The sequence below is a fragment of the Salvia splendens genome, chromosome 17 (genome assembly GCF_004379255.2).
Source record: "Salvia splendens isolate huo1 chromosome 17, SspV2, whole genome shotgun sequence".
NCBI classification, from domain to species: domain Eukaryota; kingdom Viridiplantae; phylum Streptophyta; class Magnoliopsida; order Lamiales; family Lamiaceae; genus Salvia; species Salvia splendens.
Window position 1 is genome coordinate 28,501,348 of NC_056048.1, and position 27,388 is coordinate 28,528,735.

The 27,388-nt window shown below is 41.8% G+C and overlaps 2 protein-coding genes and 1 long non-coding RNA gene across 4 annotated transcripts; all 3 read left to right on the plus strand.

The window, feature by feature from the left end:
• Positions 1-4,105: 4,105 nt before the first annotated feature.
• LOC121774051 lies at positions 4,106-5,811 on the plus strand. Its single transcript, XM_042170965.1, has one exon. The coding sequence runs from the start codon at positions 4,186-4,188 to the stop codon at positions 5,521-5,523; it is 1,338 nt and encodes a 445-aa protein (XP_042026899.1). The 5' UTR covers positions 4,106-4,185; the 3' UTR covers positions 5,524-5,811.
• Positions 5,812-9,633: 3,822 nt separating this feature from the next.
• LOC121774589 lies at positions 9,634-12,052 on the plus strand. Its single transcript, XM_042171435.1, has 2 exons — positions 9,634-10,272; positions 10,478-12,052. The coding sequence occupies exons 1-2, from the start codon at positions 9,634-9,636 to the stop codon at positions 12,050-12,052; spliced, it is 2,214 nt and encodes a 737-aa protein (XP_042027369.1).
• A 10,363-nt stretch (positions 12,053-22,415) lies between these two features.
• Positions 22,416-23,827, plus strand: LOC121775308. 2 transcript variants are annotated; one of them, XR_006045111.1, is made up of 2 exons: positions 22,416-23,433; positions 23,506-23,827. It is a non-coding gene; the product is annotated as an uncharacterized LOC121775308 (long non-coding RNA). The 2 variants fall into 2 exon arrangements; XR_006045110.1 differs by having other exon boundaries at positions 22,416-23,422.
• Positions 23,828-27,388: the final 3,561 nt, after the last annotated feature.

The window sequence follows — 27,388 nt, forward strand, 5'->3', positions numbered from 1 at the left end:
CAAGCAATAGATCAGCCATAGCCTAGCCACAAACTCCTTTGCCACATCATCAGCACTAAAAAACTCCTGCCACATCATCAGGACAAGCAACTGGACAAGCAATAGCCCAGCCATAGCCTAGCCACATCGTCAGCACTAAAAACAAATAATTAACAATCTCACAAAATACGAAATTAAATTAACGACACATATACGAGAAAATTCAATAATAATATTAAAATTTTAAAAAGTACATTAATTTTTAAAAAATTACCTTAATTAAAAAAAAACTCATCTTCCACAAATGAGCCTCCCCGCCTCCGCCTCACTCCTCGCCGTCTTCGTGCAAATCGCGTATATATTATTGGATATTTTAGTGTAATTGGGTTAACTTGATTGATCAACGTAATCATAATGAGACATCAAATAAGTTAGAAGAGCAGAGTGTACACTTATTTGAATTCGTTATGACTAGACGGGGGTTCGGGGGCAGCGCCCCCCGAGTAGCGGGGTCCAAGGGGCGGCAGCCCCTGGCTGGGGTCGAGCTGTACAGAAAATTCAGCTTGGAAAGTTTTTATTTCCATTAAAGTTGCTGTACAGAAAATTCATCCGTAAAATTTTTTTCGAAAATTAAATAAAAAAATATTTTCGAAAATTTAAAAAAAAAAACAAAATTGCGCTCGCCGGTCGGGAGGCTGCAATAGCGGCAAGCCGATCGGCGAGCGCTCGCCGAAATTCTCACCGACTTGGCGCTCGTCGGCTGCAATAGTTCGGCGAGCGGACCGGCGAGCGCCAAAAATCGGCGAGCCGGTGCGCTCGCCTCTATTGCGGATGCTCTTAAAGATGGAAGTCAAGAGGGACATGAATTGTATAGCTGGGCATAAAGGATAAAACAAATAAAATATTATCATGATGTTCAGTTTTCTAGATAAAATAGTACTCCCTCCGTCCCATAGCAGATGTCACACTTTTCTTTTTAGTTTGTCCCCAAAAGATGTCACATTTCCTCTTTTGAAAAAAGTTTCCTCTCACATCAATTATAAAATTATTTTTTCTCTCACCATTTAACACACAAAATAACATCTCCTAAAATCTCGTGTCATCTTCCTAGTGTGCCATCTTCTTTGGGACGGAGGGAGTACCAAGATATAATCTAGGATTGAGTTGTGGAATTATTTTAGTTAGAGGGGGTTAGCTATTACTAATTATACTGATGAGACTCATTTCATTCATTGGTTTTGGGGTGATTTTCACTTTTATTGGGGAGATAATGTGCAAACCATGAGTTTACGTGTGCAGGTTTTCTGTTGGATCAAGTAAATTGTGCAAACTGACCAAGCAGACGCAAATTGAGCAAAAGTGAAGTGAAAATGTCGATAAGCCGTCTAATTGATCAAGACGAATTACCAAAAGGAACAGACAGTGCAAGGAATATGATAGAAGAGAGAGAATTCGAAGACATCATTTATTTTAAGGGTACAAATATCAAATTATGAAGAGCATACCCTAGAGATTTGAGCCTTAGGCCGTCTTATATAAAGGGACCAACATTGAAGGAAGATGCAGCTCTCCCAGCTCTTCTAGCTCTCTTTTAGTTTTAGGGATCTCACCATTCTACACACAGTCACACACACATCCTTAGACAGAGTTCTTAGCTGCAAGTCCACTCCACTCCAGAATGCTCTTTGTCTCCTAGCTCGAAGGGAGGAGCACTTTAGTTCCATCCGTTCTTAGCCTTGAAATCGTGTTTCACTGCTCTACGGAGAAAAGATACAATCTTTACATTCTATTTTGCATCGTTTTACTTTTGTTTTCGCAAGTGTTTTAGTGTTTGAACATCTTAGCTCAAGAAATATTTTAGTTACTTCGTTGTTGGTTTTGGATCTTGTCTTTTGGAGCTTTGAATCTGGTTTTATCTGAAGTTATGGAAGTTTTTGTTGGATCTGGTGATGCCGTGTTTTATTCATATTTGTTGGATGCTTTTTCGCAATTGTTAGTTGTTAGACTCTCTTAGACCTAGTTTATTGGTGTTTGAATAAGTAGGTCTAGTTTATTTTGTTTTGTTTTCGTGATTATGGAAGTTTTAGTTGGATCTTACATTTTGTTGAGATTATTTACTTTCATGTTGGATGCTTTTCGCAATGGGTAGTGTTAGAATCTCTTAGATCTAGCTTGTTAACGTATGATTTCGTAGATCCATGCTTGTTAGAGTTTGATTTCGTAGATCTGATCTGTTCTATTTTAGAATTGCATGATTATGGCTAGTTCTGCTTGTTCGTCGTTCTAGTTGATCAGTTAGTGTAGATCCAGTAGTTCTTAGCTTGAATTTCTCGACGTTCCATTTGAAGCATGCATTGTTTCTGCGTCAATGGTGTCTTTTAGCTCTGTTTTAGCTCTGTCTTAACTTAGTTACATGAAGAAGATGAAGTAGGAGGCAGTGGCGGATGCATGAATTTTACAATAGGGGTTTCAAACCACATAACACAAGAAAAATGAGAAATACAAATAAAATAAATAAGAAAAAATGAGAAATATAAAAAAAATAAACAAGAAAAAATAGAAATGGCACTCAGGCTAGTAGGTTTGTAGGCCAACTGCTAAACCACTTGAGCTAATGCTATAATACAAAGTTTCATATGTAATATATATATATAGACAATCAAATTGGTGGAGGTTCCAGTGGCCCCCATCCAAATATGTACGTCCGCCACTGGTAGGAGGTAGTTAGAGATTCAGATCTGAAGTTTGCTTTATGCTTTTGTTTTTCCAGTTTTTACTGTCAACCCAACCAATTTGAGAAATATGGTTTCCATTTACTTTTCTTACCTTGTCTATCTATTTTAGGAAATCTCTAGTATGAGTTGTTAGTTGCAGGTGCTCTTAGTTGTTTTAATTTAGATCCAAATGTTTGCTTTATGTTTAGTCTTTCATGCATATTTCCATACGTTTCAGTCTAGTTAATCAGTTAAGGTAGAGTTCTCTGTTCAGTCTTCTAAGTCAAGTAGGTAATTCTTAACCCACTTTAGTTGCGTGGCAGCAGCCAAACCCTCCCAAAATGTCCTTCACATGTTTAACACTTCCATCCTTGTGGGATTCGATTCTTACTTCCCTATACTAATTAATAATATTTGTGGGTTAAGGTTTTGAAAGCAGCCTCAGATTGCACGTCCGATGACACGTAGATAGGTCTAGAGAGTCTGTCTGGTCAGTTCACGTGTTTCCCATGCACATGCACTGACGTGGATTGGGCTAGCCAGTCTACTTGATCAGTCTGCGATTTTTTTATTTACAGCACGTGTTCCGAGCTAGACTTCATGTACTGTGATTATCCATCTAGGATTGAGTTATGAGATTGAATCTCATGAGTTAGTGGAATATAGAGTCCACTACAAAAAATGATAAAAAGTGAAATGTAATAAATTTTGTAGGACAGACAAAAATGAAAAAATGTGACAAAATATAAGGGACGGAAAGAGTATCTTTTTACCACGTTTGGTAATGGAACCACCTTCCACTCACATTTTATTATAAAATTATACTATAAAAGTAGGACTCACATTCTACTGACTTTTTCCATCCATTTTTCACTATATTATTTCTTAAAGTTCGTGCAAAATCAAATGATCAATTAATGGATGATGGAGACTAGGGGATAGTATATTTTTTTCTTCATATTTTAGTATCAATCATTATTTTATCCACCCAGCTCATGTATATAATGGATATACATAATAATTATGGATGCCGTCCATTTTAATTTTACATTAAATCTTAACTTGTAATGCGTTAAAAATTATTTGTTGCAAAGAAAAAGAAGAAATCGAACATTAGTACTAATTTAATTACCTAATTAATTCTTTGTTTGGGCGTTGTTGCACTTGAGTGAAGTATATGGTGTTTACTGATAAAGATTGAAGAGTTAACGCCAAAACAAAGAGTAAAAACAGGGTTGGAAATACATACTACCACAAAATATAACGTAGAGAAACGAATGCTTCGCAATGAAGAACATTCCACATCCACTTGTTCCTAAATTAGTAAAAATGCAAGAAAGCCAATCCCGATTTCATTCTTTATCTAACCTCCCTACATCCATTGCATTGATGTTGTAGTTATCAATCTCCTCCAGCGCCTCTCAGACCTACCTGCAACCACCGGCAACGGTGGGATCTTCAGCCCACCGTTGCATGTGAAGAAGAATAAAAAATGGCTCCGCCGTCGAAAACGCACCAGCTGCTGGAGATCAACATCATCTCCGCCCAGGATCTGGAGCTGGTGTCGAAATCGATGAAGACATACGCGATGGCGTGGATGAACCCGAAGCGGAAGCTGACGTCACGTGTGGACGAGGAAGGGCGGAATAATCCTACGTGGAACGAGAAGTTTGTGTTCAGGGTGGAGGACGAGTTTCTGAAGCAGGACACTTCGGCCGTGATGATCGAGATCTACTCCAACAATTGGTTCCGCGACACGCTGGTGGGCACCGTGCGCTGCCTCGTCGGAAATCTGATTCCTCAGACCGGGCGATCTCACAGGGGCCAGCCTTATATCGGCATGCGCTTTGTTGCTCTTCAGATACGCCGTCCATCGGGGAGGCCTCAAGGTATCTTGAACATCGGCGTGGCCTTACTGGATAGCTCGATGAGAAGCATGCCGTTATACACCCAACCTGCCATGTCCGCCGTCGGGTACCACGATCTAATGGAGGACCCGGAGGCGATTCCCGGTGATGGCCCCATGCTGCGGAGACTGAGAAGCGAACGTAGCGAGATGACGGGCTTCGGCAATTTCTCCCCGAGTAGCTCCATCATCGTAGTCAAGCCCAAGATCGAAGCTAAAGAGAACTCCATTTTGAGCATCACCGAATGCATGGTTCCCGTGGAGACTGTAAGGAGGGTGGGCAAGGCCAGTTCTGTCATTAATGGCGCAGAGCTCAGAGATGACAGGCCTAGACCACTATCTAGGAAAGGTAAGGCAAGTTCTGTAGTGAGCTATTCGGTGAAGAGCACCAAGACACCGGAATCTCTTAAGGCAATAAATGTTGACGTTAAACAACTAGCAAAAATGTACGACGAGGCCGTTGATAACGACGACAGCAGCCAAGCCGTTAAGGACTCTCAGCCACAGCAGGAGTACGTCAAGAAGGGAAATATGGCATGGTCGGACTCCGAGGTGGGGCCGTCTCCTTCGGAGGTGGCGGCAGTGATGGCGGAGAGGCGGTATCCGCTGCAGGACGATGACAAGGAGAGCTCGGTGTTGGACGGCTGGAGCATGGACGAGAGCGTTGAAGGGCTCAGATCAAAGCTAGAGAGGTGGCGGATGGAGCTGCCGCCCTTGTACGACAACGCCGACGCCGGCGACTTCTCGCCCAGTAGTTATATGTCGTCGACGAGGACTAAGGCTGGTAAAGCTAAGGATGGCAAGTTTTCGTGCTTTGGGAATATATTTGGAATGGAATGCCAATGCGTCTGTGGCAAGCCCGGCGACAAGAAGCGCCAGCTCACGTCTCCGGAATCTTCGCCGGATAAATCATCCATCTTTTGAAGGAACACGCATTTGACAAGTTTATGTGTTTTAGAGTGAAGTTGATACTACTCTTGCATGCATATAATGCTGGTGTTTTTCATTTCAAATCTATGTTGTTTTTGTATGTTTTTTTGGCGTTCATGATTTCAAGTTTTGATTTTTCAATCTTGATCAAAGATTCAAGTGCAGAAAATGGTGGATGATTCGATTGGGAGGTTTTTGGAGTGAGATTGATTTCATGGGCTTGTAATTGTTCGTCTAATTAGTTATTTTACATGATTTGTAAATCAATAATATTGTTGCTCCTTTTTGAGCGTATAGATATATTTATTTAACGCGTATTTTTACTTCGTATATAGTTATCTTAATTACATGTTTGCACCACTAACCTCGTATGCTTTCTATAATTTAGTTTGTGACTCTTAACGTACTCCCTCTGTCTCATTAAAGATGACTTACTATCTTTTTTAGTTTATTCCACTCAAGATGATTCATTATTAAAAATAAAAATCCTTTTATCTAGACTTTATTTCATCTCTTTTACTTTATTTTCTCGAACTAACACAAAATACTACATAAAATCCTGTGCAGCTCAAGAAAGTGGTCATCTTCCTTAGGACGGAGAGAGTAGATAATAATTATTTTAATTAAAAGTAATGTATTGCTCTCTTTTTCCCCGAAAAGTATGAATTATTTATTTATTAGTCTCCTTAAAAAGTACTAAGAACTTTCTAATTTTGGAATTGTTAAACAACACACTACCCCTACACACCATTTTATTTACAACTTATACCCTTACACTCCGTTTGCCCGTCTCACAAAAATATGTGCATTCCATTTTAGAAAAGTTATATCAATTAAATAATATAGGTTCCACTATCCACTAACTCTACTTTAACTACCATTCTCCTTCTCTCTCTTACTTTACCATACCATTCTCCTCCCTTCTCTTACTTTACCAATTTTCTCTTAATTCATGTGCCATACCCATTGCCCATATTTTTATGGGACGGAGGAAGTACTTTACTCTCTCTTCATCTCTATTACTTTATTCTCTCTATTTTAATTTTTATCACATCTATTTTTAAATCCCGTGCTCAAAAGAAATGTCTGAACTAGCTTGTGGTAGATAAAAGGGTTTAGAGTTTTTTTAATCCTCAAACACCATCGCGGTGGGGGTTAGGAGGACCTCCAACCTATCCATAACAAAACCAAAACAGTGTCATACATTGGCCAAGCTCAAAAGTAACTTGGACCACAAAAGATAATACAAATGAAGCAACTAAACACGAGATTAGGACAGCCCCACAGGTTGGATACTATCCATCTAACAAACAAAGTAGAAACATAATAGGGTTTAGGGTTTTTTCCCTCAAACACCTTAAGGTTTAGGGTTTAGGGTTTTAGGGTTTTTTTCCCTCAAACACCTTAGCGGTGAGGGGTTAGGCGGACCCCCAACCTGTCCATATCAACCAAATAGATAAAAGTCTCATATATACAAAGTCCAAGCCTAAAAGTGACTTGAACTAGTAATGAACAAGACTGAAGAACAAGCTAAGACAACCCCCACAAATCGGGTGCTATCTATCTATCTATCTATCCATCTAGCCAAAGCTACGAAACAAGTGAACAATACATACATGTGGCTGGCCCAAAAGTGACCAAGCCCAAAAGCAAGTCATTGGCGGCACATGCAACAAAAACGATGACGGCGTCAAAGGTGTCGGATTGTGCTCAAATTCAGTCAGGAGTTGCGGAACGTGCCAACGACCGATACTCATTGCTTAGGCCATGGATTTCGGGCATCCGAGGTCGTCTGAGGGGCGAAACAGCCAGAGTTACTATCCTGATTCACAAAAGTTACACTTGTATATAAAGGAAGTTACTGTCCTAGTTGATAGAAGTTACTATTCTGATTCATCGTGGTTACTGCTATAATTCATCGAAGTGACTCTTCTAATTCATCGGGCTCACTGTTCTGATCGATAAAAGCTAAAGTTTTGACTGATTAAAGGTATTGATGAGGTGCAAGTCATTGGCGGTGCAGGCAGCAAAAACGACGGCGGCGTCAAAGGTGTCGGATTGTGCTCAAATTCGGTCAGGAGTTGCGGAACGTACCAACGACCGATACTCATTGCTTATGCCATGACCGGCGATGGATTTCGGGCATCTGAGGTCGTCTAAGGGGCGAAACAGCCAGAGTTACTATCATAATTCACAAAAGTTACACTTGTATATAAATGAAGTTACTGTCCTAGTTGATAGAAGTTACTATTCTGATTCATCGTGGATACTTGATAAGACTCGTTTCATGCATTTGTTTTTGGTGATATTATACGCTTTTTGGGGAGATAACGCGTGAAAAAGTGGTGAATTTAAGTGTGCAGGAGCTAAAAAGTGTAAAAGCGGCAAATGCAAGATCGACTTGATCAACTCGGGAAAGGAGTGAAAATTGGCCAGAAATGGAGCTAAGTTGATCAGTTGGAGACAAGCAATGGAGCCTGCCCAACCAACAAGTTGATCAAGTGGAGTTCACTACATGACTGAGTTGATCAATTGGAATTCACCACTTGAGATGTCTGAGTTGATCAAGAGGAACGCTGAGTTGATCAAGTGGAGCTCACTTGAAGACATGAGATGGCTGAATTGATCAAGAGGAGCTCACACACAAATGAGTTGATCAAGATGATTGAGAGAAGCTCACACACAATGACATGGGTTGATCAAGAGGAGCTCACCACATGAGTTGATCAAGATGACTGAGTTGATAAAAAAGAACTCACCATATGAAGACGTATCTCCTGGATCATCCTAAATTACTGCAAGGGGTAAAATGGTCAAATCGGATGAGAAGTTGCCTTAGGGTTGAAGTTGAAGCTGATTTATAAATAGAAGTTTTTTCACAATGAAGAGGAGCGCTTAACGCTACCGTAGTTTAGGTAGAAAGCTCTCTTAGCTTAGTTAGTTTAGATACTACTTTCTTAGCTTAGCTCTGTAGTTCCGGCGGAGGAATTGACAACTCCGACGTCGGGATTGCATTTAATTTCATGTTTTTAAGACTTTAGTGTAGATTTACAGTGTGTTGGTCGTTTCGACGGTGGAATTGATACCTCCATCTTAGAAGCTACTTCACCACCTTGCTTTCTAATTAGATTTAATGGGTTCGACAAAGGAATTGATGACTCCGGCGTTGGATCTCGCTTATTTCCAATTTTTCGAAGCTTTGAATTACTTTCATGTTGATGATTATTTACTCATGTTCCTTGGATGCATTTCGCAATTGGTGTATAAGAGGTTAGATCCATGTAGCTTAGCTCTGTAGTCTTGATGAAGGAATTGACAACTCCGATGTCGGGATTACATTTCATTTCATGTTTTCTTAGTTGGATTTAGCTTAAGCTCCCAAGCTCTGTTCTCATGATTTAAAGTTCGAGTTTCCCTCTCTAGTGTTTAGGTCCATGTTCAAGTGCTTAAGGCGTGGTGGCTAACACCAACCCCTTGTCATAGAATGATCTCGAGTAGGTCCCTAGTCTCTGTGGTTCGACTCCTCTCTTGCCGCATATACTTAGTAATATTTGTTGCAAAAGGGGAAAACTATAAATCTGTTGAAAGGAGGGACACGCGCTTACGACACACGTGCAAAACCCCTTCTCTTCAAATGGCGCCGTTGCCGGGGATAGATGGCGTTTTATGTGCTTGTGTTTGAGACACTTGGTGTAAATATTTGATTTACTTTGTTTATTTTCATTTTTTTTGTAGTTTATGTACCGGGGCCCGAAACTTGGACGCTGGAACAACACCGTGAACTGGAGAGACATTGAGGGTAACTGGAGGATAAAAGCAGCAGCAAGCCCCGTTGTCACTAGATCCGGGTTGAACACAGGAGGTCCATCACATTCCAGCTCTGAAGGAGAGGAAGATACACTCCCGTTTGTTGAACCGATAAAGGAAGAGACCGAACCAGAAGAAAATCCTTTCCATATGGCAGATAGAAAAGATGATGATCCTGAGATTTGATCCCTAAATACCCACATGGATGGCGAGTCGCATTTTTATGGGCGGAAGGTAGAAAATCCATATACCTTCCTGCATGAATTTTGCAAACTGTGTAGGATTAAAAAACGACCGATGGGGTCAAGTGAGGAGGACTACCTACTGCGAGCTATTCCCTTCGTGTTACAGGGAGAGGCTGACACCTGGTTCATGAGGTTGCCTCCTAGGTCTATCCGAACCTGGTCGAAGTTCCGACAGGTGTTTTTGGACTACTTCTTCCCTTCCACGAAGATAAATGCCATGAAGAAGTGGATACAGAGAGCCCACCAAGACATCGATGAGACCTTGAGCAAATACTGGGAAAGATACAAGGGACTACTCGACGCGTGCCCAAATAATCGGATGATGGAGGCTAATGTTTACAACACATTTTATGTAGGGCTGACCCCCACGAGCAATGATTTGATGAACTCTTCGAGTGGTGGTGACTTCTCTAAACTGAAGGTGAGTGAATCCAAAAAGGTGTTGGACAGGTTGATCAACGCAAAAAGAGCGTATGACAACCCACACAATTCAATCCTAAAGTGGGTACCAGTCAATGTATATGCCGATACAGCCGAAGAGAGAATGGAGGCTCGCATGGACAAGATGGAGAATGTACTGTTAGCCGCGATGGAAAAACAGACTCAAACTGCACCTCAGGAGAAGGTGAATACGGTAGCAAGGCAAGAAGGGGTGTATCCTAGTTGTGGACCCTCGGGACTTCAAGCTCAGGTGAGTACTGCTGGACCCACCGGCCATAACTTATCAACAGCCGCCAGCTATCAATTATCCATCGCAACAAGAGGGACAACCTCAATGGCAGAACCGGAACCACGAAGGGAAGAGCAACTGGTACAACAACAGGTGACATGGGAATCAGACACACTAGCAGAATAGAAACCAGAATAATTAGATTGTCTCATATGTTCCACCACAGCAGAGAGGTTACCAGAATCAAAATTCGAATGCCCCCTCACAGCCTCGGGGGAGTCAAGGACCACAAGGAAATTTCCACCGTGGAGGAGGATCCTCTTCCGGCAGTCAGCCGGGAGCAGTTTCCAATCAATCAGCAGCTAAGCAACCCAAAGGAACAGATGAGTTGATTGGTGATTTGTTGAATTCCCAGCAGCACATGCAAGGCAATATGCAAGCCAACAATGATATGGTGCACAAGCTGCAGGATTCCCAGATGGAACACAAGGCAGCTCTGGACATGCTCACCAAACAAATCTCACAGATGGCAACTACCTTAAGTGAAATGAGCGGGAATAATGGAAACATACCCGCCACTGTCAAAATGCCAGACAGAGTCAATATCAGCAAGATCACTCTGAGATCGGGGAAAGACTATGCTGAACCCTCTGGAAGAGTGGAGGAAAGTAGTGAGATGGTGATCGACGAACAGGTGGTAACAAAGGCTCTGGAGGATTATGAGAAGGGGCCACTGCCAAATGCTTCCGACCCTGTACTCCCCGATGAGGAACCTGAGGATCTGTGTGATGAGAAGAAAAGGCATGAGAATGTTGAAAAGAACGAAGGAACAAGCCATGCCATTAAGCGTACCAAGCCTTATCCATATCGGGGGGAACCTAAGAGACAGAAAGAAGACCCCACCGATTTCATGGAAATCTTTGGGAAATTGGAAATCAATCTTCCTCTCTTGGAAGCACTGAAGTTGCCACGATTTAGCAGATCCATAAAGGACTTCATAGCTCGAAAAGCGAAGGCTGATGGGAAGATCGTGATTGGGGAGAGTGTCTCGGCAGTCATCCAGAAGAAAAGGCTCCCCTTAAAGAGAACAGATCCGAGAATGTTTACCTTACCGATCATCATTGGGGATGTCAACATCGAGCACGCGATGTGCGATTTGGGGGCCTCGATTAATGTGTTACCATTTTCGATTTACAAGAAGCTGACAGGGTTTAGGCTGGTTGATACCAAGGTGATCATCCAATTGGCTGACAGGTCGTGTATTAACCCTGAAGGAGTTCTGGAAAATGTGATCGTGAGGGTACACAACTTCTTATATCCAACAGATTTCCATGTGATCAGAATGAATGAGTCAGAGACAGGGGAGTCAAGTGGAGTTTTATTGGGAAGACCGTTCCTGAGGACAACCAAGACGATAATTGATGTCAGTGATGGCACGATATGTCTTGATTATCACAGCGAGAAGTATACATTCAACATCGATGAGACCATGAAGAAACCACTAGACGTGGAAAATCTGAATTCCATCGATGTTATCACACCTTTAGTTCAGGAGTTTCTTGAAGCTGAACTCTTGAAGGAGAAACTTGAGGCCTTTGAGATAGATGATGCTATAGAAAAAGAGGTTTCTAATTGGTGTGAGGCATTGGTAACTCGTGAATTAACTGATGATGAAATCAACAAGGCTATCATGGGATTATGCCACATGATAGACTTAGCCGGATCAAGTGGCTCAGCCCAGCTGAACAGTTTAGAGGGGGTGAGTAATGCTGAGAAGTTACCTGACTTCGGGGAACTTTAGAAAAGAATATGGAGAAGAATCCGCTACCACAAGAGGCAATCTCGCCCAAGAAGGAGTTGAAAACGTTACCACCAGATCTGAAATATGCCTATCTGGGAGATGACGAGACATTTCCAGTGATCATCAACAGTCGGTTAACTGAGGAACAAGATGAAGAGTTGTTGGATGTGTTGAATAGGAATCAGAAGGCGATTGGATAGACATTATCCGACTTGGTGGGGTCAACCCAGACCTGTGCATGCACCACATCCGTTTAGAAGAGGGGGCCAAGGCTCACATAGAGAATCAAAGGAAGTTAAACCCCAACATGAGAGAAGAAGTGCTTAAGGAAGTATTGAAGCTGCTAGCTCTGGGGATCATCTATTCTATCCCAGACAGCAAATGGGTCAGCCCGGTTCACATGGTCCCGAAGAAGTCGGGGATTCAAGTGGTGAAAAAAGACAAGAACGAGCTGGTGCCAACCAGGTTGGTAACAAGATGGAGAATGTGCATAGATTATAGGAAACTGAACGAGGCCACATGAAAGGATCACTTTCCACTGCCCTTTATCAATCAGATGTTGGAAAGGTTGGCAGGGAAACAATACTTTTGCTTCCTCGATGGCTACAGTGGTTATTTCCAGTATATGTGGACCCAGAGGACCAAGATAAAACGACCTTTACGTGCCACATCGCAACGTATGCCTATAGAAGGATGCCATTCGGACTATGCAACGCACCGGGGACTTTTCAGCAGTGCATGATGAGCATATTCTCAGATTTGTTGGAGCTATGCATTGAAATTTTTATGGATGATTTCACAGTATATGGAGATTCTTTTGAAGTCTGTCTGGCTAACCTAGATATGGTGCTGAGGCGATGTCAAGAAAAGAACTTAGTTCTGAATTTTGAAAAGTGTCATTTCATGGTGCCTGAGGGGATTGTGCTAGGCCACGTTGTCTCTGAAAGGGGAATCCAGGTAGATAAGGCGAAGGTAGATGTCATTTCGAAGCTACCATTCCCTACAAATCAGAATGAGATACGAGGATTTCTAGGCCATGCAAGTTTCTACAGAAGATTCATCAAGGACTTTGCCAAGATCGCGCAACCATTGACCTACCTGTTGAAAAATTATGTAGAGTTCAATTTCGATGAGAAATGTAAGCACACCTTCTAGCTTTTGAAGGATCGTCTCATATCTGCCCCAATCATAAGAGCTCCAGATTGGAATCACCCCTTTAAGGTGATGTGCGATGCAAGTGATTTCGCAGCCGGAGCAGTTTTGGGACAGAGAATAGAAGGCGGTGCATTCCAGAGTGGGATCAGGAAGATATACTGATTCATTGCCATGCCTTGGCTTGTGGTGGTCATTTCGGTCCCAAAATGACAACAAGGAAGGTTCTCGACAGTGGATTCTATTAGCCAGACCTGCACAAGGATGCCTATGGGGCATGGATATTATGGGACCTTTCCCTCCATCCCATGGGAACTCCTATATCCTGGTCGCGGTGGACTACGTGTCCGAATGGGTGGAAGCCAAAGCAACAGTGACATGCGAAGCGCAAGAAGTATCAAGGTTTTTAAAATCTAACATCTTCTGCTCATTTCTGTAACCGCACGATAGAGGCCCTAATGAAGAAATATGGGGTGAACCACCGTTTGTCCACCTCGTACCATCCTCAAAGTAATGGCCAGGCTGAGATTTCGAATAGGTAGATTAAAGGTATTCTCGAGAAGATAGTGGGCTCTTCAAGGAAGGACTGGAGCAAAAGGCTGGAAGACGCCTTGTGGGCCTACCGCACGGCGTACAAAACTCCAATTGGCATGTCACCTTATAGACTGGTTTTCGGAAAAAAGTGTCATCTCCCTGTGGGCATTGAACATAAAGCTTATTGGACAATCAAGGAAGTGAACATGTAACCCAAGGTATGCGCTGAGGAGAGAAAGCTCCAACTGCAAGAGTTAGAGGATCTCAGGCTTGAAACCTGTGATGCAGCCATTGGTACAAGGAGAAAACAAAGATGTGGCACGAAAAAAACTTGAGGACAAAGAAGCTGCATGTTGGACAGAAGATCTTGCTATTCCACTTGCGACTCAAGCTGATGCCACGGAAACTCAAATCTAAGTGGACAGGACCATACACCATAGTCGCCCTGATAGCAAATGGGGTTGTGGAACTTCAAGGGAGTGATCATAACTCTGCTCCTTTTATGGATAATGTCCATATGGTTAAACCGTTTAGGGATAACTCGGAAGTGAGCACGGTGGAAGAAATTCCAGTGCGCACAACCAACTTTATCGCCTAAGGTGATCAGCTTGTAAATGCCTCGGGTGTCCACTTGATCAGTTGAATGTAACATTTTCAATTCTAAGTAGATCAAGTGAATCCCTGAAGCATTTGCAAGTCTTGTGAATAGTGTAAATATCGTCCTCTGAATTTTAAGTGGAAATCCAAACAAAATGAAAAATTCCAAAACCAAAAAATTATTTTCGGGAATTCAAATCGGCAGATCAAGGTATACTAGCAGAGAATGAACATTTATCCTGATCCCGTTGGTTTGAATTCCCTAGTTTCCTTTTTAGATAAAATTTTCTTTAATTTCGGGGAGTGTTAAACGAGGGGCCGAGCTGCACGTGCGAGAGAAAGGGGGAGGGGGGGGGGGGGAAATGGAGGTTTAGGAGGGAAAACGAAGAGTTGGGAATAGAATAGTGACTTTTAAACCCTCCATACTCCACTCCCCCAACTACGCCCAAAATATTTCTCATCACGATCTCTCTCTACAGGTTCCGGTAAACACAAACCCTAATCTTTAATTCCACCATAAGTCTCAGCAGAGATGGAAGGAAAATCACAGGAAGCCTAAAAGAATACCTCTGCACAATTGGTCATCGGACGTTCAGAAGCCCTACTTCAAGGAGCTAGCAGACCAGAGACTACACCGGCGAGCACACCCTTTCAAGTCAGAGAAAGCGGCGAATAGACTACAGTTACACTTCCATTGGAGGCACTCCTAAAAATCCTACAGGATACCCAGCCTGGAGCTGATCCCGCTCTCTTGGTAGCACAGGTAGAAATCGTACCTACTCCACCGCCGACTGTCGAGAGACCAGTGCAAGAAGCACATGATGGAGAGTGACAAGGACAAGGCAGAGGGCAAAGTGGCTGAGAACCAGGAACAAGAAGAAATGAGTCAGACAGAAGCAAACCCTAGTCATGCTGCCACAGACGTAGTCGAACAACCGTTGTTCGCAACAGAAATAGCAATAAAGTCAACAACAGGGGATGCTGACATGGGCAGAGTGAACATGGATACAGAGAAGTGTGTCGATAGGAATGTGGCAAGCCATTCTGCGAGGGAAGCGGAGAAGATTACCGATTTGACATTGGAGCATGAAGGAGAGGAAAACCCTACCAAAGAGGCGGAGGGGAACGCTGAACCAACATCGACAAAGAGAGAAGTGGTAAATTTGACAGAGGATGGGGAGAGAACCAAGCGAGTGAACCCCATCGATGAGGCTACTAGAAGAAGGCCGGCCACTGTCCACATTTATCGAAGCAGGCCAGCCAGGGAAGAGACCTCAGTGGGACAATCCACAGAGGACCGACCGAAGGAAGCCCCTCAGATGAGAACAGAAGGGGGCGTGGACGGCCCAGCAAGTAGTGCTGTGAATCCTTAACGATGCAGGAGAAGACTCCTGGCGGATACAAAGCCTGGGGAAGAAGAAGAGGATGTTGTCTTCACCCTGATAGACACATTGCCTAGCTCTGGGCGACCTGATCGACCTGCTGAGGTGAAGGATAGTGAAAGGGAAATGAAAGAAAGAAAGAGGAAGGGGAAAGCTATAGCTTCCCCGTTGAGAAAGAAACCAAGGCAGCCTTCATCAACTCTGGAGATACAGGAAAATAGGTAGAGGATAGAAGAGGAAGATGATGAAAGGGATGAGGCGTTGAGAAAGGAGCGCCGATCAAAAAGACAAAATGACGGGGCAAGAAGAGCGTCCGAGCAGAGGCCTGGGATGACTAGAGTTCAATTTGAAACGATACAAGTCCTACTGGACAACGATCTGCTCAAACAATTGGTTATGTTTGACGAACCCAAGAAAATGAAGGAATGCGATGAAAGTATCGGGAAAGGGAAGCAACAGAGGTTAGGGAGACGTTTAGACCAAGAAATCTTGGAGGAGCTAGAAGCCTCAGGGGAATTATGGAGCTCATCACTGGAATAGGCTTTGACTGGATTCTGGTCTTCAGCTCGCCAAAAATGCTGATAGAGCTAGCCCAAGAGTTCTTCACCTCATTTCATTTCACATTAGCTACTGATGTAGGGGAAGAATCTATCCAATTCAGATTGTTCACGCGGGAAATGAGGATGAGCATCAGAGAATGGTCGGTTAGACTAGGCCTGTACACTGCGGACCAAGAGGCAGAGTGGTTTGCGAGGGACATAGACACTCCCAAGGAAATCCCGGAGTTCAACGAATAAGCTGCCTGGGCATAAATAGTACCAGAGGGAACCAATGCATATCAACCGACAAAGTCTACAGCCGATTGCTTCGTGAATCCAGTCCTCCGTTTGGCTCAAGTATTTGTGGGTGCTAATCTGTTATGTCAAGCCAACACTGCCGCTTCCGTCACTGAGGCAGAATTATATTTCCTATGGTGTATGATGAGGAAAAGGAATGTGCACTTGGGGTACTGGCTGGCTCGCACCTGCCAATCAATCTCTAGCAGAGCTGCTTGGAATCTGAATGATTGTCACATCTTAGGGGCCATTTTCAAGAATTGTATTGAAATGGTAATGATTGAAAGGATATAAAAAATGTCCTATTGTCCTCAACCCGAGCTGTTCGGCAGGAATTTCCTCACACGCGTAGGAGTTCTGGTGCAAAAAGGGGGAACATATCGTAACTAAACCAGGATCACAGCAGGCAGGAGTTGTCAAGAAGAAGAGCAAGAAGAAGCAGCTGGAGATGGTGGTGGCTGAGACAGAAAAGAAAACGAGCACACCAACTGAGGGGGCCACACGCACTTTGCGGATACAGGGCGATATCACTATGCCCCTACCTCCACTGCACCGGAAGCGTCCCCCGCACATGCTGGTTCTGCGGACATGGTTGGGCAGATGGACACATGGATAATGAGACTGGAGGGCTGGTTGAGAGGATAACCCTGAATACAGATAGAATGGCTCAGAGTTCGGAGGCCTAGACGCAGTTGCTGATAACGCAGACGGAGGCTCAGAGGAGACACAATGAGGAGGTTAGGACAGTGGTCTTCGCAGTCCGGGACATGGTGTCCCTGATGGCAAGAGAGGTCATCCCACAAGAGCAGAGAGTTCCCCAACACACCTCACGTGGCGCAAACAGCATGCATCCGACAGGAAGAGATGACACCCACCCAAGAACAGTTGACTCCAGGCGCGATCGGCCATGGAAATGAACCACCCCCAATGACCAAGTAATTTACGTTATCGCAGTGTCTGTATACATGTGTCTGTCTGTTAGTTTTCCTCACACTTAGCCTGGTCTCCAGTCTAAGTGTGAGAAGTTTGTTTGTCTTTTGTTTATGTCTGCTACCTTCTCCCACTTAGCCTGATGCTCGGTCTAAGTGTGAGAAGACTGTCTTTCGTATTAGGATTTAGTAGATGTTCAATTTTCTGTGAACATCACTACTACTCTTTTCCACTTTATCCAAATAGCTTGAGGGCAATCTACGATAAAGTGAGAGGGATGAGTAGTGTGGAGTCTTGGATATACACATGATTCGATTGGTCCATGCTTTCTTCTCTACGTGTTTCAATCATCTGAGTCAATTAAGCGGAGCATGTCGAATGTTAACTTGATCAGTTGATAGGATAAGAGACAAATTTATGTGAAGAGCATGTCATGAGTGCCTATGTGTGGTCCAAATTTCTGTTAAGAAAATATGAATGAGCTGGTGATAAAAGATGGCATAAAATCCTTAGCGAGAGTGAATGAATGAGAAATTGCATGTTGAATTGTGAGACCCCTCACTCTTAAGATAGTCGAAGTCAGTCTAGATGAAGTGAGAACGATGGAAGAGCCCTAATTTTAGCCAACTGTGAAGCCCTCTAAAAGTGAGTTATAAGCTAAAGTAGAACACTTTCTACTGAAATAAAAAATATAGAGAGGCTGCCACATGATACCGAGAGGGAAATGGCATAGGGTAGTAAGGACTAAAGGCACTAGGTGTAACCAATTGAGCCTACTTTTTTCGAACGCACATGACCCGCCTCATTGTAAGGGCACCCCCTAGTTGACCAAGTTGAGCTTATACAGAATTTTCCTTTCCTTAGCCTTCATATCATGTGAACAAAAGGCGCTGGATGGGGCACTTCACCATCTGGGGTAGGAAATAGGTGTGAAACAGGGGAGAAATAAGTAAAAGTTAGAAAACAAAACGGGCAGGAAATCTGTAGCCTGACCCGAAAAAGTTAGGGAATGGGCAGGAAATTCTGTAACCTGACCCAGGAAGAAAAAAAGAGAAAAAGTTAGAAAAGTTCACGGCAGAATTTTTTTTTGATCTAACCCTGTAGATAGTGGGAATGGAAGAATAAGGCCAAAATGGCCAGGGAACAGCTCCAAATTTTGGGAAGTCTAGACAATAAAAAGGGAGGTTGTTTCCGTCTTTTGTCCCTAAGTTCACATGTCCTTCACAAAATTTTGCTTATACTTCTTGAACTTAACATCTCTGGTGAGAAATGAGTGACTGAGTGAATCCAATAGCTAGCTAGAGTAGAGGCTATCTTGACGAATTGATGGGCTAACTAGACTAAGTAAAGGGGGGAGGGAGGAATTTGAGACTGCAGAGTATTTGGAATGACCTTAAGCTTGTGGGAATGTTGTCAGAACTTGAGCCAGTCTCAATCATTAAAATTCATATACAAATAATAATCAAATGTGTCTATTTTTGGTCAGTGTTGTGAATATCTATGAGTCCGTATGTGTAGGAGTTGGTCGGGTGATACGCTCGGATTTTGCACTATTTTAAGGCCTTTATTTGGTCCGTTTTTAATGTCAAAATCACATTTCATGTCCATATTTTGTATATTTTATCCATTTTGGTATTTTGACGTGTTTTGTGAGAAATGTGCAAAATAGAGCAGAAAAGGGCATAAAAAGGTGACATTCCGGAAGCTGGAACTGAAGGGACGCCCAGCGGCCCGCTGGACTCAACGCAGCGGTCGCTGCAATTACTCCAGAGGGATCTGACTCTCTCCCTGTGGCCGCTGGACCTGTTCGCGCGCGACAGCGTCACTTCAAACTCAATTTTCCGGCGATCCTGGAGTTCGATCAGAGCGTTCTACACACCATTCTCTTCGTCTTGAAAAGAGCTTCAATATTGTACCAAGATCATCTTAATCGGAGTTGTATGGAGAAAGTTATGGCCGTTCTACCAAAGTCGCGCAAAGCTGCCATACTTAGGCGGAAATTTAAGGAAGGAAAGGCACTTTTGCCTTGTTAAGCCAAATCTTTTCCTCAACCTATGAGGAATGAAAATTCCATATTTCCTATTACTTGGAGGAAACCTTTTACCATGTTTAAACCTTTTTCAAGCCTCTATATACCCCATAACCTCATTCATAAAATTTATCAACTCATAGCCTCCAAAATTGGGGAGCCCTCAAGGATCCTCCTCCAACCCTAATCTTTCATCATTCATCCAAGGTTCAAAAGTTAAGAGTGCTTCAGTGTGCAAGGGGTTGGAGAAAGATTCAAGAAGATCATCAAGGCTACAAGGATTCAACCTCCGGGTTTTATTTGCTTTAGTTCTTATGTTTTCATTGTCTTCCCTTCAATCTATGTTTTTAGTTTATTCTATTATGTGTAACTAAACTCATAGGATTCTAGGGATGTGTTAGTAACTCTTTTTGGTTTATACAATTCCGTTTGCTATTTAATATCCATTTTGTTTTTACTTCGTTTATTCCTTAAGTTGTTCCGTAATACTTCATGTTTGAGTGACACATTCGATGATGATTTAATATAACTTGCTACATAATCGTGAGAGGAGATTGCGCGAGTTAGATCCACTTAATAGACAATACAATTAACTTCCCTTAAAACGACACTGTTAATTGAGAGTGAGGACTTTTCAAGGGACTTAGGAGCTTTTAGGAGTTTTGGATCTAGGATTGACAACCCTAGTATTAGTAATCTACGCTTGTACCGCATGGGCAAAACTTGTGTGACTCGTTCTATCGAAGTATAAACTGTGCTGGGGTGTTGTAGTTGAAATTTGTATAACCATAATTGTGAAAGCACATCCCCAGAATTCTCTTATCTCTTATCTTTTATCTTTGTGATTTAATTGCATTTAGTTGTTTACTTGTTTTTTATTTTTAGTGATAATAAAAAGTGCATCAAGTTTTTGGCGCCGTTGCCGGGGAATATATTTGCTTTAAGCTGATATTGTAGAGAGGTTGATTATACTAATTTAGAGTGTAATATTATTTAATTTTATTTTTCTTTTATTTTTTTTCGAGGTACTTGGGGAGAGCTAGGAGCGCAACAATGGATGCGTTACAATATTGGAGACAGCCGACATGGGCATACGCTACCAATGAAGAACCCGAGCAAAAGTACCATGGACTTGAAATCATACTACAAGAACTTGAAAGACAAAGAGAGGAGAGTCTACAACAAGGGATAGAAGTTAGATTGGAAAACACGATGAAGTCCTTGGAGAAGAAAAGCAAAGAGATCAATGAAGGACTCGAAAATATTAGCAAGACCGTGACTGAGGCGATACTCCCATATTTTGAAGAAAAATCAATCATTGAAGAAGAGAAGGAGGAACAACCACGCTCCAAATGGGAGGAACTGTTAGAAATCATCTTCATCGAGGTACAAGAAAATAAGAAGGGGACCAATCAGAGGTTGATGAATTTAGAAAGGAACACCGACCTTTTAGAGCAAGGATTGGCGAGTCTTGTCGCACAGGTGGGGGAATTGGAATACAATATGGGGATTTTTGTCACTGCAATGGAGAGGAAAGAAAACGAGAAGGAACCAACTGATCCCTCACCATGTCACGACCGCACTTCCTAAGGATAGAAAGTACGGTGGGTCGCGACTAATGGGAGGATTAAGAAACGGGGAAGAAAGGGGAAACAATCAAGGGGTGCGACATATAGATCAAAGGATGAAACTTTATTACCAATTCATAGTCTGAAATCACGAAGCAACAAAGTTCGTAGGAAAATAGTCCAACAGATTAAAGAAACATAAGAGTTTTAAAACTTGGCGTAGCGGAAGCATTTGAGAGTTGACTACTACTATGTATGAAGACACAATAGCAACCGGAACATTTATTGAATACGGTCTTTGTCCAAATGCTCAACATCCTCCGTCCTCGTCAACGCTCAACCTGCACATAGGGAAAACACATGCAGGGGCTGAGTAGTTGATGCACTCAGTGAACTTATGCCCAAAATATATTTTATCCATAAAGTTATGTCAAGCCATCGTTGAGTGAAACTCGGGTTTTACTTTAAAATGCCGAGAAACACTAAAATCATTTCCATAAAAAGGTGTCTGCGCAGACAAATATCATCAACATCCTCCATCATGTACCATATCTGAACCATCATGTGAAACGAGAATGTGGCCACAAACTCGATCACTGGACCGGCCGACCCAAAGGACGGCTCATGATCCCCATCAGTGCACTAGCCTGAGTAGGGCTTAGACCCTAGTTAGACCCGAATACGTTAACCATCAAAGTCTAGTAGGACATTATCCTAGTAGACAATCAGATAGGGCATGACATAACATTTAAACCACCCTTATCACACCATATACATATCATTGCAAATAAAGGAGTTTAAGTAATAAAGCCCACCTCAAAAGCTTAGTAATTTCCTTAAATAACTTCTCGATCCAACTTTAACGAGCGTGCGAACCACCTTTTTGAAAAAAAATAATTAAAGTACACGTCAATCTCAATAACGAAAAACATTTAGAATGCATGCACTCTAATTAAAGTCTTTTAGCTCGTTGTTCGGTTTATGTTCATTTTCGATTATTCGGCGGCCACCCAAGGCGTCGCGTGCGACGCCGGTCGGCCGCTTACATCAATACTTCCTCCGTTGGCTCCTCGTATTTTTCTCCACGGTATCGAATTAAAACCCAAAATTATTTAAGCTCATAAATAAATTATCACCACTGTTTCCCTTCGAAATTATATTTATTTCAGACTTAGGATAAATTATTCATCCTTCACATGATTCGGAATTTAACTGAGATAATTCTTCACAATTAATTTAATTATCAGCCCAGGATTTAATTAAAAGACCCAATTCCCCACCTTATATCTCCAATTAAATTTTTATGAGCCCAACAACAAAATAAAAAAGCCCAAACTAAGTCAAAGAAAAAGGAGTCGACAAAATACTCCCCTTCTCTCTCTCTCGGTACTTCCGACTCCCTTACTCTCCTTCACAAAAATTCCCCCAATTTCCATAGATCCTCAACTTCCGTCGTCCTACCTCCGTCGCCGCCGCTCCGACGTCGTCCTTAACGTCCAGCCAAGCTGCCTTCGCCGTCAGGCGCCGGGAGACGCTGCTGCTGGATCGCAAGACTCTCCGTCGCGTGGCGCCTCAGCAGCCACGCCGTCGCTGCTGTTCGCCGCTGTCCCGTCTGCACAGAGCCGTCGGCTGCTGTTCGCCGCTGCTCCATCGGTGGCCGTGCAGCCCCGAAACATCACCGCAGCCCCCGATTCGTCCCGGAACCAACCCGAACAACCCCGAAGCAGCCCGGTTTACATTCGAAAGATAAGTTCTCTTTCAATTATGTTTCTTTTCATTTTTAGCTTTCGATTACACTGTGATGGGCGTTCGATTGTTGGAGTTTGATTGTTGATGGAAATTATGAGTGGGAGTGATGTATGATGAACATGATATGAATAACACCGATAAAAAGGAAAGGGACTTACACCTTCGTTGCTATGAATTTGATTGTGAACTTGGTAGAGCCGAAAGGAATGGCTCCTTGAACTTGGCAGGTTTGAATCTGTCAACAATTATTGCTAAAGTTGATTTCGAACAGTAGGAAGAAGTCTCCAAATGAATTGATGAAATGGATTACCTAGTTTGGAATTGAAATGAGAACGAGGCAGCTCTTCTAACTTTTGGTTTCTGCTATGAATTTCATAGAATCATTTCATCAGTTCTAGGTTGTGACGAATTGGAATTCAAAGGAAAGTTTGAAAGGAGGTGATAGAACCTGGAAATCAAAAGCTCTTCTACTCTCCTTCTCTCTCGGCTCTCTCTCTCTCTCACTTTGTTTTTGCTTGGATTGCAGGTTGTAACCGTGTTTATGAGGGAGTGAAATCAGAAGAATTAGTTGAGATTAAATCCCATTTAATCAGGTAATTAAAAGGTAATTAGTGGCAGCACTTAAATTGTGATTAAATCCTCATGATTAGGATCTAATTGGGTGTTTTATTTGCAGGTAACGGCTCAAGGAGTGGAGTAGAAGCTGAAGCATTACTCTGCAGAAATCTCACGCTGGAATGGGAGCAGATTTATGTCAATCTGTAGGAACAACCGTGTAGTATGGAAGAGGGAAGGATAGGGCTCAAAATCTATCTCCCATATTTTATTTATTTGTTGAAGTTCATAGGCCCAAAATGATTTATTTTGTTGTAAAATAAATCAAGCCCAAACTTATTTATTTGCCATAGAACTCTTCTATTTTCCATGGCCCAAAGCCATCGTGAACCAACGTTTGAACTCTAATTCTTCATTTGAGAAGTCCAAGTGTATTATTATTATATTGCATTCTTGTTCACTAATTGAAGTTCATAAAACTTTAATTATTTTTGTCGTCCCATTCCCGACAAAGATTAAAATCACCCAACGCAAACAATTAATATTTAGTGTTGTGCTAAATATTAATTCTTCAAACGATCCTAAATTTCCCAACACCCCGCGTACTACGTATAGTACTTCCAATAAATTCCACAAAGACCGAAAGTATTCCTCTACACCAAAAATAATTCACACTTCGCAAGTATGAATATTAAAACGGTCTCGTAGTAACTTGGTGTTATTCCAAGTACTATAAAATCCATCTCAACCATCTCATTCAATCATGCCAAGTATAGCAATCATCAACGTCATTACTTCAACGAGACTTTCAAACACGTCTCCTAGCAAACTCCATTATTTGAATAAAAGAGACGTCTCATAACACGCCAAGCACATAAATACTATACTCAATTACTAAAAAAAAATGAGAAGCATATCATAATGACCGAATTTCACTTTAACTAATTCACGACATATTTTAATTAGTACTTAAAAAGTACGGGCGTTACACGCCAGCCGTTGATCATCCGCTGCGGCCCGCTGCACATCTTCACAGCGGTCCACCGGGAACTTCTTCACTAGCCGAGCCCGATTCAGACACAGATGTTGAGTAGCCGCCAGCGGCCGCTGCACCACTTCGCAGCGGTCCGCTGCCTGGAGGTCAGTCCCCAGAATCGCAGTTTCCTAGCACTGACACCATGACCATGCCTCCCCATGAAGATGAAGAAGATGAGACAAACAAAACTGTGGTTAATTCTTTCAAACCCTCTCTCTCTATAATATTAATTCCTTTTATTGCTGACAAAGCTGATTTTGGTGAAGATTCACAATTAAGCATGCATGGGGGAAAAGTTGGTGCAAAACCGAAAAATCCAAGTTCAAGCTAAGAAGTTGTCCGAAATATCTAAGGTACAATTTGTGTGGGTTCGATCTTATGTGTCCATTGTCACATTCTGTGTTTGCACAATCTTCTGCTGCAACACTCGATAAGCTCCGTAGAGCGTGGGTGAGATATAAAGTTCCATGTTGATTGCTTTCTTGTTTTTGCTAATTTTCTAGTGTTTTTGTTTTTGTTTTTCTTCCGTAGAGCTAAAGCTAGTAGTTGTTTTTGCTAATTTTCTAGTGTTTTTGTTTTTGTTTTTCTTCCGTAGAGCTAAAGCTAATAGTTGTTTTTATTTTAATTTTTTTAGTGCCCGTTGTTTTAATTTTCATTTTCATTTTTATATTTAAAAAAAAAAATATCTTTCGTATTTGAAAAAAAAAACTTTCTGGAGTAGGGCCAGCGGTCCGTTGCATTGAACTCAGCGGCCCACCGAAAGAAGAACAGTGAGGACAAACCATTCTCAGCGATCCACTGTACTGTAGCCAGTGATCGCTGAGGCGAGTCAGACACGACATTTTATTTAAGGTATGTTTCCTCTTTTCCTTATTTCATTCTTTTTCTTTCTAACCCTAGCATCCACTTCCCCACTCTTTAAATTCTTTGGATTTTACCATGTTCTTGTGCTTAACTGTCAACCAACGCAAGATACGTTCTTCTTTTAATTTCTGAGCTTTGATCTTGAATTCTTTCTTTGAATGACTTTGTTGTTGGTATATATTTTGGTAGTTTGAATTGGAGTTTGATGGGGGATGATATACTTGTGATAAATTGTTGGTGAATTTGTGAGTTGGATTTGTTGGAATTAATTATTGTTGAGTGTGCTTGAATTAGATTCTTTTTGTGGATGAAATTTGATTACCCCGTTGACTTGATTGTTGATACGCATAGTTCATGTTCATAGCATTGTGAGGCTATTTTATCTTGCATGACTTGTGTATATTTTTGAGCTTATATTGTTTTGCATGATCTTGGTCTATTATTGAAAATTCTTGCAAACTATTGGGGGATAGAGATCCTGATGGGGGATGATTTTTTAATCAAGGTTGATTACTTGGTCTTGTATATGATTATTTTTACACCTTGATTTGGTTCAAGTTTGGGGGATTGCCAAATATTATGTGTTGTATCCTATTACAATTTTCTTCATTCCATGCTCACATTGCAAATTTGTAGGTACAAAGGCATCCCAAAGGAATTTCCACGATGGGGGATAACTCATGACCTTCAAAGAACGTCAAGCTAAAGACGAAAAATAAGCGCTTGTTGGGAGGCAACCCAACGCTTTTCTAGTTTTTAAGTTGTTTTGGTTTTGTTTTTTTTTTTCTTGTTTTATTGAATTTTTTCGCAGGTTCTGGACTAATCCCAGCAACCGCTGGCGCCTGCGCAGCGGCCCGCTGGGAAGGCACTTCGAGTCTCTGGACTCAACCCAGCGACCGATGGCGCTTGCGCAGCAGTCCACTGGCCACGCACTGGAACGGTTCTGACCTCTACCCAGCAGTCCAAAGATGGCAAAACTTGGATCCCTGCAGATCCAACATCACTCGATTCATTCGTTGTCTTTGTCGGGAGCTCTTTCCATGTATGTTACTACTATCCTCGTTTACAAAATATATTCTTATTTTTCCAACTTTTTATATAATACTCAAAACATGTATTTCCTTCATTTCACTAATTTCTCATTAAAATATGCGTCATCTACTGTTGAGACTATTTTATCATGAATGTAGATCATAATTTTTTAAATATTTTCTTGACCTTTTCATTTGTAATGAATCTCGTATTTTACTTCACCGATACGCGTCATTTACAGGCATGGACAAACGGGCAACTGCATGCTCCAATCCACAGGGTGGTGGTGAGCGGGGATGAAGCTCGATACTCTATCGGATTGTTTTCGATTCCGAAAGAAGGGTACATGATTAAGACTCCGGAAGAGTTGGTGAATGAAGATCACCCTTTGCTCTACAATCCTTTTGATTACTATAAGTTCCTTGATTTTATCTACACAAATGCTGATGCTAGTAGGGCTTCGCCGGATCCTCTCATTGAATATTGTGGAGCCTAAATTCCATGATTACCAGCTTATATGTCCGCTTGTTTGGGTGTTTAATTTCTTGTTTATTTACTGCTATAATAAAAGAAGCTCTTGATGCTTCAAATAAATGTGATAGATAAGCTCATTTCCGGGTTTTCTTTGTTGTTTCTTTCCCGGATCGCGAAAGAAGAGTTGAACCGCATATTAGATAGATAGTATATATTTGGAGTTTGTATTCATTCATAATGTTGAAATACATCATCTTACTCTCCAACTCTCTATCCTCTTAAAAATTATTTTTAACATTATTTAGTTTTTGATATTTTGTAAAAATAAATATGAAATGGTTCTTTACTTCAAAAAGGAAATAGCTTGATACAACAGAAAGAGTAATATACTTCATATTTTAATATTTCATTTAGTTTTAGAAGAATCACAATTAATTTGAAAAACCTTCTCCTGTATATATATAACTCTATTTTTACTTTTAAACTAGTATCAAACCCATATATGGATACATGGATTAGGATATTTTTTTAACATTGATATATATGACACAAAAAATTAATTAAATGAAGTGGACTATTTATATGAGACAGATGGAAC

Coding starts and splice junctions, on each gene's coding strand:
- LOC121774051 (XM_042170965.1), top strand. CDS start 4,186: ATGGCTCCGCCGTCGAAAACGCACCAGCTGCTGGAGATCAACATCATC.
- LOC121774589 (XM_042171435.1), top strand. CDS start 9,634: ATGGGGTCAAGTGAGGAGGACTACCTACTGCGAGCTATTCCCTTCGTG. Junction 10,273..10,477: donor CCTCGGGACTTCAAGCTCAG/GTGAGTACTGCT, acceptor GTTCCACCACAG/CAGAGAGGTTACCAGAATCA.